This window comes from Salmo salar, unplaced genomic scaffold, assembly GCF_905237065.1.
Source record: "Salmo salar unplaced genomic scaffold, Ssal_v3.1, whole genome shotgun sequence".
Lineage (NCBI taxonomy): Eukaryota > Metazoa > Chordata > Actinopteri > Salmoniformes > Salmonidae > Salmo > Salmo salar.
The window spans coordinates 162,674-178,111 of record NW_025547076.1 but is presented as its reverse complement, the minus strand read 5'-3'; the positions used below and the strand labels follow the sequence as shown (position 1 = coordinate 178,111).

The window sequence follows — 15,438 nt, the reverse complement described above, 5'->3', positions numbered from 1 at the left end:
TCACCCACTGGGTGTAAGTGGTCCCTCTGAGCGATTGGGATTTTTCTTCTGAGAGAGGGCCCGTTCTGTAGAGAGACCTGTGGGGATTGGCTGTGAAGGTTTGTGGGGGTTGATGTTTTGGGTCTCTTCTTCTTCTTCTTCTTCTGTGGTAGGTAAGGAGGATACCCCACTCGTCTGTGGACCTGTCTGATCCAGATCCTGCCTCCTCTTCCTTGTCGTAGACTTCTCCTCAGCTTCCTCCCTCCTCACCTCCTTTCCTTCCCGTGTCGCCTTCCCTTCCTCCTGTCTTGGAATCTCCACTGGTGCTACAAGCAGAGGGTGTATAGTTCAGGTCCTTGCAGATCCGGATACTGGCCCAACAGCCGCCCCGGTTTTTGTTTTGTTTTTACCTGTCCTGCTGCGGAGGTTGTAGCTCAGAGCAGCCATCATGTCTTTATGTCGTCCTCCGGGTCTCTGAGCGTCTGGGTGCAGCTGGCCAGGGGAGAGACACACTACAGCGTTAGACGAGACTACAACAGGCGGTAGATCAGACTGGATCAGACTAGATCAGACTAGATCAGACTAGATCAGACTAGATCAGACTAGATCAGACTGGATCAGACTAGATCAGACTAGATCAGACTGGATCAGACTAGATCAGACTAGATCAGACTAAATCAGACTGGATCAGACTAGATCAGACTAGATCAGACTAAATCAGACTAAGTGCATTAGACCAGACTAAGTGCAGTAGACCAGACTAAGTGCATTAGATCAGACTAGACCAGACTAAGTGCGTTAGATCAGACTAGACCAGACTAAGTGCGTTAGATCAGACTAGATCAGACTAGACCAGACTAAGTGCGTTAGATCAGACTAGACCAGACTAAGTGCGTTAGATCAGACTAGACCAGACTAAGTGCGTTAGATCAGACTAGATCAGACTAGACCAGACTAAGTGCGTTAGATCAGACTAGATCAGACTAAATGCAGTAGATCAGACTAAGTGCAGTAGATCAGACTAAATGCAGTAGACCAGACTAAGTGCATTAGATCAGACTAGACCAGACTAAGTGCATTAGATCAGACTAGACCAGACTAAGTGCATTAGATCAGACTAGACCAGACTAAGTGCATTAGATCAGACTAGACCAGACTAGACCAGACTAGATCAGACTAAATGCAGTAGATCAGACTAAGTGCAGTAGATCAGACTAAGTGCAGTAGATCAGACTAAGTGCATTAGACCAGACTAAGTGCATTAGATCAGACTAAGTGTAGTTGATCAGACTAAATGCAGTAGATCAGACTAAGTGTAGTTGATCAGACTAGACCAGACTAGATCAGACTAAATGCAGTAGATCAGACTAAGTGCAGTAGATCAGACTAAGTGCATTAGACCAGACTAAGTGTAGTAGATCAGACTAAGTGTAGTTGATCAGACTAAATGCAGTAGATCAGACTAAGTGTAGTAGATCAGACTAAGTGTAGTATAGTAAATGTAATGCTGCTCACCTGTTTCCGTGTAGTTCTGTTCCTGGGAGATTCAGGTTCCTGTCTCTGTTCACCAGACACGACCGTTTGTCCATCAGATCCCACCTCTTGGACTAATTCACATTCGTCCATGTTGGTTTGGGGTCTTTCAGGATTACTGGCTTCCCCTGGAACAAGAATGAAAAAAGGCGATCAGATATATAACTGATCCACTTTTATATAAGCTGCGGGTACGTAATGAAACCGAATCAAAACAGCCACTACATACCCAGCCATCACCTGCGTTTTGAGACATGACGATGGCTGGGTATTCCCGATTCAAAACTGTGACCAGCATTTCCATGTAGATAGAGAATACTGTAAACTCCGTTTTTAAATCTGGTCCATAAAGAACTTCCAATCACATGGCTCTCTGAGACATTTCCATGTCGTGTTTCCTCTCGAGTATGTCTCAACAGGTTCTAGGTAGACTCATAGGTTCTATGTAGACTCATAGGTTATAGGTAGACTCCTAGGTTCTGGGTAGACTTCTAGGTAGACTCCTAGGTTCTAGGTAGACTCCTAGGTTCTAGGTAGACTCCTAGGTTCTAGGTAGATTCCTAGGTTCTAGGTAGACTCCTAGGTTCTAGGTAGACTCCTAGGTTCTAGGTAGACTCCTAGGTAGACTCCTAGGTTCTAGGTAGACTCCTAGGTTCTAGGTAGACTCCTAGGTAGACTCCTAGGTAGACTCCTAGGTTCTAGGTAGACTCCTAGGTTCTGGGTAGACTACTAGGTTCTAGGTAGACTCCTAGGTTCTAGGTAGACTCCTAGGTAGACTCCTAGGTTATAGGTAGACTCCTAGGTTCTAGGTAGACTCCTAGGTTCTAGGTAGACTCCTAGGTAGACTCCTAGGTTCTAGGTAGACTCCTAGGTTCTAGGTAGACTCCTAGGTTCTAGGTAGACTCCTAGGTAGACTCATAGGTTCTAGGTAGACTCCTAGGTTCTAGGTATACTCCTAGGTTCTGGGTAGACTTCTAGGTAGACTCCTAGGTTCTAGGTAGACTCCTAGGTTCTAGGTAGACTCCTAGGTTCTAGGTAGACTCCTAGGTTCTAGGTATACTCCTATGTCCTGGGTAGACTCCTAGGTAGACTCCTAGGTTCTAGGTATACTCCTAGGTTCTGGGTAGACTTCTAGGTAGACTCCTAGGTTCTAGGTAGACTCCTAGGTAGACTCCTAGGTTCTAGGTATACTCCTAGGTTCTAGGTAGACTCCTAGGTTCTGGGTAGACTCATAGGTTCTAGGTAGACTCCTAGGTTCTAGGTAGACTCCTAGGTTCTAGGTAGACTCCTAGGTAGACTCCTAGGTTCTAGGTAGACTCCTAGGTTCTAGGTAGACTCCTAGGTTCTAGGTAGACTCCTAGGTAGACTCCTAGGTTATAGGTAGATTCCTAGGTTCTAGGTAGACTCCTAGGTTCTAGGTAGACTCCTAGGTAGACTCCTAGGTTCTAGGTAGACTCCTAGGTTCTAGGTAGACTCCTAGGTAGACTCCTAGGTTCTAGGTAGACTCCTAGGTTCTAGGTAGACTCATAGGTTCTATGTAGACTACTAGGTTCTGGGTAGACTCCTAGGTTCTAGGTAGACTCCTAGGTTCTAGGTAGACTCCTAGGTTCTAGGTAGATTCCTAGGTTCTAGGTAGACTCCTAGGTTCTATGTAGACTCCTAGGTTCTGGGTAGACTCCTAGGTTCTGGGTAGACTCCTAGGTTCTAGGTAGACTCCTAGGTTCTGGGTAGACTCCTAGTTTCTAGGTAGACTCCTAGGTTCTAGGTAGATTCCTAGGTTCTAGGTAGACTCCTAGGTTCTGGGTAGACTCCTAGTTTCTAGGTAGACTCCTAGGTAGACTCCTAGGTTCTAGGTAGACTCCTAGGTAGACTCCTAGGTTCTAGGTAGATTCCTAGGTTCTAGGTAGACTCCTAGGTTCTGGGTAGACTCCTAGGTTCTAGGTAGACTCCTCCTAGGTTCTAGGTAGACTCATAGGTTCTAGGTAGACTCCTAGGTTCTAGGTATACTCCTAGGTTCTGGGTAGACTTCTAGGTAGACTCCTAGGTTCTAGGTAGACTCCTAGGTTCTAGGTAGACTCCTAGGTTCTAGGTAGATTCCTAGGTTCTAGGTAGACTCCTAGGTTCTAGGTAGACTCCCTAGGTTCTAGGTAGACTCCTAGGTAGACTCCTAGGTTCTAGGTAGACTCCTAGGTTCTAGGTAGACTCCTAGGTTCTAGGTAGACTCCTAGGTAGACTCCTAGGTAGACTCCTAGGTTCTAGGTAGACTCCTAGGTTCTGGGTAGACTACTAGGTTCTAGGTAGACTCCTAGGTTCTAGGTAGACTCCTAGGTTAAAGGTAGACTCCTAGGTTCTAGGTAGACTCCTAGGTAGACTCCTAGGTTCTAGGTAGACTCCTAGGTTCTAGGTAGACTCCTAGGTTCTAGGTAGACTCCTAGGTAGACTCATAGGTTCTAGGTAGACTCCTAGGTTCTAGGTATACTCCTAGGTTCTGGGTAGACTTCTAGGTAGACTCCTAGGTTCTAGGTAGACTCCTAGGTTCTAGGTAGACTCCTAGGTTCTAGGTAGACTCCTAGGTTCTAGGTATACTCCTAGGTCCTGGGTAGACTCCTAGGTAGACTCCTAGGTTCTAGGTATACTCCTAGGTTCTGGGTAGACTTCTAGGTAGACTCCTAGGTTCTAGGTAGACTCCTAGGTAGACTCCTAGGTTCTAGGTATACTCCTAGGTTCTAGGTAGACTCCTAGGTTCTGGGTAGACTCATAGGTTCTAGGTAGACTCCTAGGTTCTAGGTAGACTCCTAGGTTCTAGGTAGACTCCTAGGTAGACTCCTAGGTTCTAGGTAGACTCCTAGGTTCTAGGTAGACTCCTAGGTTCTAGGTAGACTCCTAGGTAGACTCCTAGGTTATAGGTAGATTCCTAGGTTCTAGGTAGACTCCTAGGTTCTAGGTAGACTCCTAGGTAGACTCCTAGGTTCTAGGTAGACTCCTAGGTTCTAGGTAGACTCCTAGGTTCTAGGTAGACTCCTAGGTAGACTCCTAGGTTCTAGGTAGACTCCTAGGTTCTAGGTAGACTCCTAGGTTCTAGGTAGACTCATAGGTTCTATGTAGACTACTAGGTTCTGGGTAGACTCCTAGGTTCTAGGTAGACTCCTAGTTTCTAGGTAGACTCCTAGGTTCTAGGTAGATTCCTAGGTTCTAGGTAGACTCCTAGGTTCTAGGTAGACTCCTAGGTTCTGGGTAGACTCCTAGGTTCTGGGTAGACTCCTAGGTTCTAGGTAGACTCCTAGGTTCTGGGTAGACTCCTAGTTTCTAGGTAGACTCCTAGGTTCTAGGTAGATTCCTAGGTTCTAGGTAGACTCCTAGGTTCTGGGTAGACTCCTAGTTTCTAGGTAGACTCCTAGGTAGACTCCTAGGTTCTAGGTAGACTCCTAGGTAGACTCCTAGGTTCTAGGTAGATTCCTAGGTTCTAGGTAGACTCCTAGGTTCTGGGTAGACTCCTAGGTTCTAGGTAGACTCCTCCTAGGTTCTAGGTAGACTCCTCCTAGGTTCTAGGTAGACTCCTAGGTAGACTCCTAGGTTCTAGGTAGACTCCTAGGTAGACTCCTAGGTTCTAGGTAGACTCCTAGGTTCTAGGTAGACTCATAGGTTCTATGTAGACTACTAGGTTCTGGGTAGACTCCTAGGTTCTAGGTAGACTCCTAGGTTCTAGGTAGACTCCTAGGTTCTAGGTAGATTCCTAGGTTCTAGGTAGACTCCTAGGTTCTAGGTAGACTCCTAGGTTCTATGTAGACTCCTAGGTTCTGGGTAGACTCCTAGGTTCTGTGTAGACTCCTAGGTTCTAGGTAGACTCCTAGGTTCTGGGTAGACTCCTAGTTTCTAGGTAGACTCCTAGGTTCTAGGTAGATTCCTAGGTTCTAGGTAGACTCCTAGGTTCTGGGTAGACTCCTAGTTTCTAGGTAGACTCCTAGGTAGACTCCTAGGTTCTAGGTAGATTCCTAGGTTCTAGGTAGACTCCTAGGTTCTGGGTAGACTCCTAGGTTCTAGGTAGACTCCTCCTAGGTTCTAGGTAGACTCATAGGTTCTAGGTAGACTCCTAGGTTCTAGGTATACTCCTAGGTTCTGGGTAGACTTCTAGGTAGACTCCTAGGTTCTAGGTAGACTCCTAGGTTCTAGGTAGACTCCTAGGTTCTAGGTAGATTCCTAGGTTCTAGGTAGACTCCTAGGTTCTAGGTAGACTCCTAGGTTCTAGGTAGACTCCTAGGTAGACTCCTAGGTTCTAGGTAGACTCCTAGGTTCTAGGTAGACTCCTAGGTTCTAGGTAGACTCCTAGGTAGACTCCTAGGTAGACTCCTAGGTTCTAGGTAGACTCCCTAGGTTCTGGGTAGACTACTAGGTTCTAGGTAGACTCCTAGGTTCTAGGTAGACTCCTAGGTTAAAGGTAGACTCCTAGGTTCTAGGTAGACTCCTAGGTAGACTCCTAGGTTCTAGGTAGACTCCTAGGTTCTAGGTAGACTCCTAGGTTCTAGGTAGACTCCTAGGTAGACTCATAGGTTCTAGGTAGACTCCTAGGTTCTAGGTATACTCCTAGGTTCTGGGTAGACTTCTAGGTAGACTCCTAGGTTCTAGGTAGACTCCTAGGTTCTAGGTAGACTCCTAGGTTCTAGGTATACTCCTAGGTCCTGGGTAGACTCCTAGGTAGACTCCTAGGTTCTAGGTATACTCCTAGGTTCTGGGTAGACTTCTAGGTAGACTCCTAGGTTCTAGGTAGACTCCTAGGTAGACTCCTAGGTTCTAGGTAGACTCCTAGGTTCTGGGTAGACTCATAGGTTCTAGGTAGACTCCTAGGTTCTAGGTAGACTCCTAGGTTCTAGGTAGACTCCTAGGTAGACTCCTAGGTTCTAGGTAGACTCCTAGGTTCTAGGTAGACTCCTAGGTTCTAGGTAGACTCCTAGGTAGACTCCTAGGTTATAGGTAGATTCCTAGGTTCTAGGTAGACTCCTAGGTTCTAGGTAGACTCCTAGGTAGACTCCTAGGTTCTATGTAGACTCCTAGGTTCTAGGTAGACTCCTAGGTTCTAGGTAGACTCCTAGGTAGACTCCTAGGTTCTAGGTAGACTCCTAGGTTCTAGGTAGACTCCTAGGTTCTAGGTAGACTCATAGGTTCTATGTAGACTACTAGGTTCTGGGTAGAGTTCTAGGTAGACTCCTAGGTTCTAGGTAGACTCCTAGGTTCTAGGTAGATTCCTAGGTTCTAGGTAGACTCTTAGGTTCTAGGTAGACTCCTAGGTTCTGGGTAGACTCCTAGGTTCTGGGTAGACTCCTAGGTTCTAGGTAGACTCCTAGGTTCTGGGTAGACTCCTAGTTTCTAGGTAGACTCCTAGGTTCTAGGTAGATTCCTAGGTTCTAGGTAGACTCCTAGGTTCTGGGTAGACTCCTAGTTTCTAGGTAGACTCCTAGGTAGACTCCTAGGTTCTAGGTAGACTCCTAGGTAGACTCCTAGGTTCTAGGTAGATTCCTAGGTTCTAGGTAGACTCCTAGGTTCTGGGTAGACTCCTAGGTTCTAGGTAGACTCCTCCTAGGTTCTAGGTAGACTCCTCCTAGGTTCTAGGTAGACTCCTAGGTTCTAGGTAGACTCCTCCTAGGTTCTAGGTAGACTCCTCCTAGGTTCTAGGTAGACTCCTAGGTTCTAGGTAGACTCCTAGTTTCTAGGTAGACTCCTAGGTTCTGGGTAGACTCCTAGTTTCTAGGTAGACTCCTAGGTAGACTCCTAGGTTCTAGGTAGATTCCTAGGTTCTAGGTAGACTCCTAGGTTCTAGGTAGATTCCTAGGTTCTAGGTAGACTCCTAGGTTCTAGGTAGATTCCTAGGTTCTAGGTAGCATACCAGGCACCGAAGGGGTTTAGTCCTGTCAGCACCGGCCACAAACTCTAAAACCATCAGCTTCTCCTAAACCGTATCGTGATTGGGGGAGAGAGAGATCCATGACACTTTGGCTCACTCACCTCCTTGACCTCCCTGTGAGCCTGACCGATTCCTAACCCTTGACCCTTGACCCACAGAGCAGACCCAACAACACACCACAACAACACCTAGACAGTCAAACCATCAACCCACTACACTAAGGGCAGAGTCATTTAACCCACTACACTAAGGGCAGGTAACCCACTACACTAAGGGCAGAGTCCTTCAACCCACTACACTAAGGGCAGGTAACCCACTACACTAAGGGCAGGTAACCCACTACACTAAGGGCAGGTAACCCACTACACTAAGGGCAGGTAACCCACTACACTAAGGGCAGGTAACCCACTACGCTAAGGACAGGTAACCCACTACAATAAGGGCAGGTAACCCACTACACTAAGGGCTGGTAACCCACTACACTAAGGGCAGGTAACCCACTACACTAAGGGCAGGTAACCCACTACACTAAGGACAGGTAACCCACTACACTAAGGGCAGGTAACCCACTACATTAAGGACAGAGTCATTCAACCCACTATACTAAGGGCAGGTAACCCACTACACTAAGGGCAGGTAACCCACTACACTAAGGGCAGGTAACCCACTACACTAAGGACAGGTAACCCACTACACTAAGGGCAGAGCCATTTAACCCACTACACTAAGGGCAGGTAACCCACTACAATAAGGGCAGGTAACCCACTACACTAAGGACAGAGCCATTCAACCCACTACACTAAGGGCAGGTAACCCACTACACTAAGGGCAGGTAACCCACTACACTAAGGACAGGTAACCCACTACACTAAGGGCAGGTAACCCACTACACTAAGGACAGGTAACCCACTACACTAAGGGAAGGTAACCCACTACACTAAGGGCAGGTAACCCACTACACTAAGGGCAGGTAACCCACTACACTAACGGCAGGTAACCCACTACACTAAGGGCAGAGTCATTTAACCCACTACACTAAGGGCAGGTAACCCACTACACTAAGAGCACGTAACCCACTACACTAAGGGCAGGTAACCCACTACACTAAGGGCAGGTAACCCACTACACTAAGGGCAGGTAACCCACTACACTAAGGACAGGTAACCCACTACACTAAGGACAGGTAACCCACTACACTAAGGACAGGTAACCCACTACACTAAGGGCAGGTAACCCACTACACTAAGGACAGGTAACCCACTACACTAAGGGCAGAGTCATTCAACCCACTATACTAAGGGCAGGTAACCCACTACACTAAGGGCAGGTAACCCACTACACTAAGGGCAGGTAACCCACTACACTAAGGACAGGTAACCCACTACACTAAGGGCAGGTAACCCACTACACTAAGGGCAGGTAACCCACTACACTAAGGGCAGGTAACCCACTACACTAAGGGAAGGTAACCCACTACACTAAGGGCAGAGCCATTCTAGGTCAGTTTAACTTGGAAGACAACGCTTAGACAGGAGGAATCAAACTGTCCAATCGGGATAGAGAACCACTGGCAGCGAGAAATCCCACCAATGGGAGAACCCGTCTGTATTGTGATCTGTCGCTCAATAGGAAGGTTAACAGGTATCACAAGGTGTGTATCCAGTGGAGGCTGGTGAGGGGAGGACGGCTCATAGTAATGGCTGGAATGGAGTCAATGGAACGGCATCAAACACGTCAACGACTTGGTTTTCCATGTGTCCCATTATTATGAGCCGTCCTCCCCTCACCAGCCTCCACTGGATGTATCCCAAACCACCAACTTGCTCGAAGGGACCCTCCGTTGTCAAGTGTTGCTGATAAAACTCAGAGGGTGACTTCCAGAGAGTGGTAAAAGGTCTTCACTAACCATATCATGTTCGGGACAGACTAGAATGATGCAATTCATGTTACGCTTTTAAATAATAAAATGAGAAATTCAGATTCAAAAAAATCCACCATGTAGTTTTACAAGATATATACAGTGGCTTGCGAAAGTATTCACCCCCCCCCCCCACCTTCACATTTTTCCTATTTTGTAGCCTTACAACCCGGAATTAAAATGTATTTTTTTGTGGGTTTGTATCATTTGATATAAACTGAAAACGTGAGCGTGCATAATTATTCACCCCCTCCAAAGCCAATACTTTGTAGAGCCACCTTTTGCAGAAATTACAGCTGCACGTCTCTTGGGGTATGTCTCTATAAACTTGGCACATCTAGCCACTGGGATTTTTGCCCATTCTTCAAGGCAAAACTGCTCCAGCTCCTTCAAGTTGGATGGGTTCCTGCTGGTGTACAGCAATCTTTAAGTCATACCACAGATTCTCAATTGGATTGAGGTCTGGGCTTCGACTAGGCCATTCCAAGACATTTAAATGTTTCCCCTTAAACCACTCGAGTGTTGCTTTAGCAGTATGCTTAGTGTCATTGTCCTGCTGGAAGGCGAACCTCCGTCCCAGTCTCAAATCTCTGGAAGACTGAAACAGGTTTCCCTCAATAATTTCCCTGTATTTAGCACCATCCATCATTCCTTGAATTCTGACTAGTCTCCCAGTCCCTGCCGGTGGGAAAAACATCCCCACAGCATGATGCTGCCACCACCATGCTTCACTGCGGGGATGGTGTTCTCGGGGTGATGAGAGGTGTTGGGTTTGCGCCAGACATAGCGTTTTCCTTGATGGCCAAAAAGCTACATTTTTGTCTCATCTGACCAGAGTACGTTCTTCCATATCTTTGGGGAGTTTCCCACATGCCTTTTGGCGAACACCAAACGTGTTTGCTTATTTTTTTTCTTTAAGATTTTTTTTTCTGGCCACTCTTCCATAAAGCCCAGCTCTGTGGAGTGTACAGCTTAGTGGTGCTATGGACAGATACTCCAATCTCCGCTGTGGAGCTTTGCAGCTCCTTCAGGGATATTTTTTTCAGGGATAGGGGTTAGGGTTAAGGTTAGGGTTAGGGGTTAGGGTTAGGGGTTAGGGTTAAGGTTAGGGTTAGGGTTAGGGGTTAGGGTTAAGGTTAGGGTTAAGGTTAGGGTTAGGGTTAGGGGTTAGGGTTAGGGGTTAGGGGTTAGGGGTTAGGGTTAGGGGTTAGGGTTAGGGTTAGGTACTGACCTGTGGCTGTAGGCTCTGTTTGAATCAGTAGGACCCAGGGTTAGGGTTAGGAGTTAGGGTTAGGGGTTAGGGTTAGGGTTCTCTCTGTCATTGACCTGATGACCCCAGTGTCCATGAAATAGTTAATAAACCCACATACATACCATGGTCTCTTGTGACCTGGTCTTCAGGCTGGTCCTCAGTGGCAGACATATTATTAGGGTCCCAAGGGGACATCTGTATAACCTCACCATCAGGACCCAAGATCAAGGTGCCCAGGGATCTGCCTGTCTGCTGCTGCAACTCTGAAAAACACACAGAGGCTGCGTCTGAAATGGCACCCTATTCACTATATTGTGCAGTAATTTGGACCAGAATAGGGTGCCAATGGGCCCTGGTCAAAAGTACTGCACTATACAGGGAATAGGGTGCCATAGGGCCCTGGTCAAAAGTAGTGTACTATGAATGGAATAGGGTGCCAATGGGCCCTGGTCAAAAAGTACTGCACTATCAGGGAATAGGGTGCCAATGGGCCCTGGTCAAAAGTAGTGGACTATATAGGGAATAGGGTGCCATAGGGCCCTGGTTTAAAGTAGTGCACTATATAGGGAATAGTCTGCCATTTGGAACACATTAAAACGTTGGTTTACCTATCTGAGCATCTAGAACGGTCTTATCAACATACCAGACATCTACTGAACACAGAGTCCTATGATGTGGGCCGCTTACCTCTGAGCTCCAGGGGCAGGCTGCCTCTGACCATGGCTCTCCCAGGATCAGAGGGGTCCCCGGGGATATGGACATCAGATCTGTCTTTGTAGATGGCCATGGAGCTCTGTTTGCCTGGGCCTCTCAGCCGACCAGCCATGGGGGCAGCCAGGGGGGCAAAAACAGCCAGGGGGACAGCAGCCTCTGGAGGAGGAATGGAAAATATTAGAATACTGAAAGAAAGATGAATACTTGGTATCGAGCAACAGAGCAGAGCCCTATACTACGTAGCTGGTACCACAGAGCCCTATACTACGTAGCTGGTACCACAGAGCCCTATACTACGTAGCTGGTACCACAGAACAGAGCCCTATACTACGTAGCTGGTACCACAGAGCCCTATAGTACGTAGCTGGTACCAGAAAGCTCTATACTACATAGCTGGTACCACAGAACAGAGCCCTATAGTACGTAGCTGGTACCACAGAACAGAGCCCTATACTACGTAGCTGGTACCACAGAACAGAGCCCTATACTACGTAGCTGGTACCACAGAGCCCTATAGTACGTAGCTGGTACCAGAAAGCTCTATACTACATAGCTGGTACCACAGAGCCCTATAGTACGTAGCTGGTACCACAGAGCCCTATACTACGTAGCTGGTACCACAGAACAGAGCCCTATACTACGTAGCTGGTACCACAGAGCCCTATACTACGTAGCTGGTACCACAGAGCCCTATACTACGTAGCTGGTAGCACAGAACAGAGCCCTATACTACGTAGCTGGTACCACAGAACAGAGCCCTATACTACGTAGCTGGTACCACAGAGCCCTATATTACGTAGCTGGTACCACAGAACAGAGCCCTATACTACGTAGCTGGTACCACAGAAGGAGGCAGGTAGCCTAGTGGTTAGAGAGGCAGGTAGCCTAGTGGTTAGAGGAGGCAGGTAGCCTAGTGGTTAGAGGGGCAGGTAGCCTAGTGGTTAGAGGGGCAGGTAGTCTAGTGGTTAGAGAGGCAGGTAGCCTACTGGTTAGAGGGGCAGGTAGCCTAGTGGTTAGAGAGGCAGGTAGCCTAGTGGTTAGAGAGGCGGGTAGCCTAGTGGTTAGAGAGGCAGGTAGCCTAGTGTTTAGAGAGGCAGGTAGCCTAGTGGTTAGAGGGGCGGGTAGCCTAGTGGTTAGAGAGGCGGGTAGCCTAGTGGTTAGAGAGGCGGGTAGCCTAGTGGTTAGAGAGGCAGGTAGCCTAGTGGTTAGAGAGGCAGGTAGCCTAGTGGTTAGAGGGGCAGGTAGCCTAGTGGTTAGAGGGACAGGTAGCCTAGTGGTTAGAGGGGCAGGTAGCCTAGTGGTTAGAGGAGGCAGGTAGCCTAGTGGTTAGAGAGGCAGGTAGCCTAGTGGTTAGAGAGGCAGGTAGCCTAGTGGTTAGTGGGGCAGGTAGCCTAGTGGTTAGAGGAGGCAGGTAGCCTAGTTGTTAGAGGGGCATGTAGCCTAGTGGTTAGAGAGGCAGGTAGCCTAGTGGTTAGAGGGGCAGGTAGCCTAGTGGTTAGAGAGGCAGGTAGCCTAGTGGTTAGAGAGGCAGGTAGCCTAGTGGTTAGAGAGGCAGGTAGCCTAGTGGTTAAAGAGGCAGGTAGCCTAGTGGTTAGAGAGGCAGGTCGCCTAGTGGTTAGAGGAGGCAGGTAGCCTAGTGGTTAGAGGAGGCAGGTAGCCTAGTGGTTAGAGGAGGCAGGTAGCCTAGTGGTTAGAGGAGGCAGGTAGCCTAGTGGTTAGAGGAGGCAGGTAGCCTAGTGGTTAGAGGAGGCAGGTAGCCTAGTGGTTAGAGGAGGCAGGTAGCCTAGTGGTTAGAGGGACAGGTAGCCTAGTGGTTAGAGGAGGCAGGTAGCCTAGTGGTTAGAGGAGGCAGGTAGCCTAGTGGTTAGAGGAGGCAGGTAGCCTAGTGGTTAGAGGAGGCAGGTAGCCTAGTGGTTAGAGGAGGCATGTAGCCAAATGGTTAGAGAGGCAGGTAGCCTAGTGGTTAGAGGAGGCAGGTAGCCTTGTGGTTAGAGGGGCAGGTAGCCTAGTGGTTAGAGGGGCAGGTAGCCTAGTGGTCAGAGAGGCAGGTAGCCTAGTAGTTAGAGGAGGCAGGTAGCCTAGTGGTTAGAGAGGCAGGTAGCCTAGTGGTTAGAGGAGGCAGGTAGCCTAGTGGTTAGAGGAGGCAGGTAGCCTAGTGGTTAGAGGAGGCAGGTAGCCTAGTGGTAAGAGGAGGCAGGTAGCCTAGTGGTTAGAGGAGGCAGGTAGCCTAGTGGTTAGAGGGGCAGGTAGCCTAGTGGTTAGAGGGGCAGGTAGCCTAGTGGTTAGAGGAGGCAGGTAGCCTAGTGGTTAGAGGAGGCAGGTAGCCTAGTGGTTAGAGGAGGCAGGGAGCCTAGTGGTTAGAGGGGCAGGTAGCCTAGTGGTTAGAGGGGCAGGTAGCCTAGTGGTTAGAGGAGGCAGGTAGCCTAGTGGTTAGAGGAGGTAGGTAGCCTAGTGGTTAGAGGAGGCAGGTAGCCTAGTGGTTAGAGGGGGCAGGTAGCCTAGTGGTTAGAGGGGCAGAGAGTCTAGTGGTTAGAGGGGCAGGTAGCCTAGTGGTTAGAGGAGGCAGGTAGCCTAGTGGTTAGAGGAGGCAGGTAGCCTAGTGGTAAGAGGAGGCAGGTAGCCTAGTGGTTAGAGGAGGCAGGTAGCCTAGTGGTTAGAGGGGCAGGTAGCCTAGTGGTTAGAGGGGCAGGTAGCCTAGTGGTTAGAGGAGGCAGGTAGCCTAGTGGTTAGAGGAGGCAGGTAGCCTAGTGGTTAGAGGAGGCAGGTAGCCTAGTGGTTAGAGGGGCAGGTAGCCTAGTGGTTAGAGGGGCAGGTAGCCTAGTGGTTAGAGGAGGCAGGTAGCCTAGTGGTTAGAGGAGGTAGGTAGCCTAGTGGTTAGAGGAGGCAGGTAGCCTAGTGGTTAGAGGGGCAGGTAGCCTAGTGGTTAGAGGGGCAGAGAGTCTAGTGGTTAGAGGGGCAGGTAGCCTAGTGGTTAGAGGAGGCAGGTAGCCTAGTGGTTAGAGGAGGCAGGTAGCCTAGTGGTTAGAGAGGAGGCAGGTAGCCTAGTGGTTAGAGAGGAGGCAGGTAGCCTAGTGGTTAGAGGAGGCAGGTAGCCTAGTGGTTAGAGGGGCAGGTAGCCTAGTGGTTAGAGGGGAGGCAGGTAGCCTAGTGGTTAGAGGGGCAGGTAGCCTAGTGGTTAGAGGGGCAGGTAGCCTAGTGGTTAGAGGGGCAGGTAGCCTAGTGGTTAGAGGGGCAGAAACATCCATTCTATTACGACATGAACGATTGTCGCTTTGAAAGATCCATTCTAACCAAGAGAGAGAGAGAGAGAGAGAGAGAGAGAGAGAGAGAGAGAGAGAGAGAGAGAGAGAGAGAGAGAGAGTAGTGTCTTCTCAGCTGACCCCCACTCCCCTTTTGTGTAACAAGCCGCCATGCCGGTTTAGCCCACTAGGGCGCATTCTTATATCATTTCCTTGTAACCATATCTGTTTGATTATGGATTTCTGTTGAATTATTTAGTTTAGTAAATAAATGATTTTAAGACAATTGATGTATGGATGACTCATAGTGAAGACTGGGTTCGTGCAGATAACCAACAATTTACGACGTTTGGAATGAGACTAACGTGAGGTAAATAACACATCATTAATGAGGAGACAAATCGATCAGATATTATAATATCTGAAAGATATATTAGGGAAATTATAACTTTGTAATCTGAATATTTTCCTTGGTGCCCCGATCTCCTAGTTAATTACAGTTAAACGATTAATCAGTTTAATCGCGTAATAATAATTACAGGGAGTTATTTTGATAAACATGTCTTCAAGTTAATGATGGCCAAAGACACGACATTAGTGATCAGAATACCTTCCCCAGGCTGTAATAGGGAGAGACCGTTCTGCTCAGGCCCGGTCTGCTTAGAGCCTTTCTCAGGGAGACCTCGTCCTCCTCCTCGTCCTCCTCCTCCTCCCTCGTCCTCCTCCTCCTCCTCCTCCTCCTCCTCCTGTCCTCCTCCTCCTCCTCCTCCTCCTCCTCCTCCTCCTCCTCCCTCCTCCTCCTCCTCCTCCTCCTCGTCCTCCTCCTCCTCCTCCTCCTCCTCGTCCTCCTCCTCCTCCTCCTCCTCCTCCTCGTCCTTCTCCTTCCCATCTTCTAGTGCTCTCTCTT

At 48.6% G+C, this 15,438-nt stretch overlaps 1 protein-coding gene across 1 annotated transcript in view; it reads right to left on the bottom strand.

Moving 5' to 3' along the window:
- The window catches only part of LOC123731710 (uncharacterized protein KIAA2012 homolog), a 33,836-nt gene extending 18,606 nt beyond the window's left edge, over positions 1 to 15,230 (bottom strand). The window contains exons 1-6 of the mRNA XM_045711112.1: positions 15,142 to 15,230; positions 11,266 to 11,448; positions 10,701 to 10,841; positions 1,495 to 1,640; positions 390 to 471; positions 5 to 305 (exon numbers count right to left, since the gene is read on the bottom strand). Of these exons, the coding sequence (XP_045567068.1) occupies positions 5 to 305; positions 390 to 471; positions 1,495 to 1,640; positions 10,701 to 10,841; positions 11,266 to 11,404 (809 nt within the window). The 5' untranslated portion in view covers positions 11,405 to 11,448; positions 15,142 to 15,230. The remainder of the gene's footprint in view (positions 1 to 4; positions 306 to 389; positions 472 to 1,494; positions 1,641 to 10,700; positions 10,842 to 11,265; positions 11,449 to 15,141) is intronic.
- Positions 15,231 to 15,438: the final 208 nt, after the last annotated feature.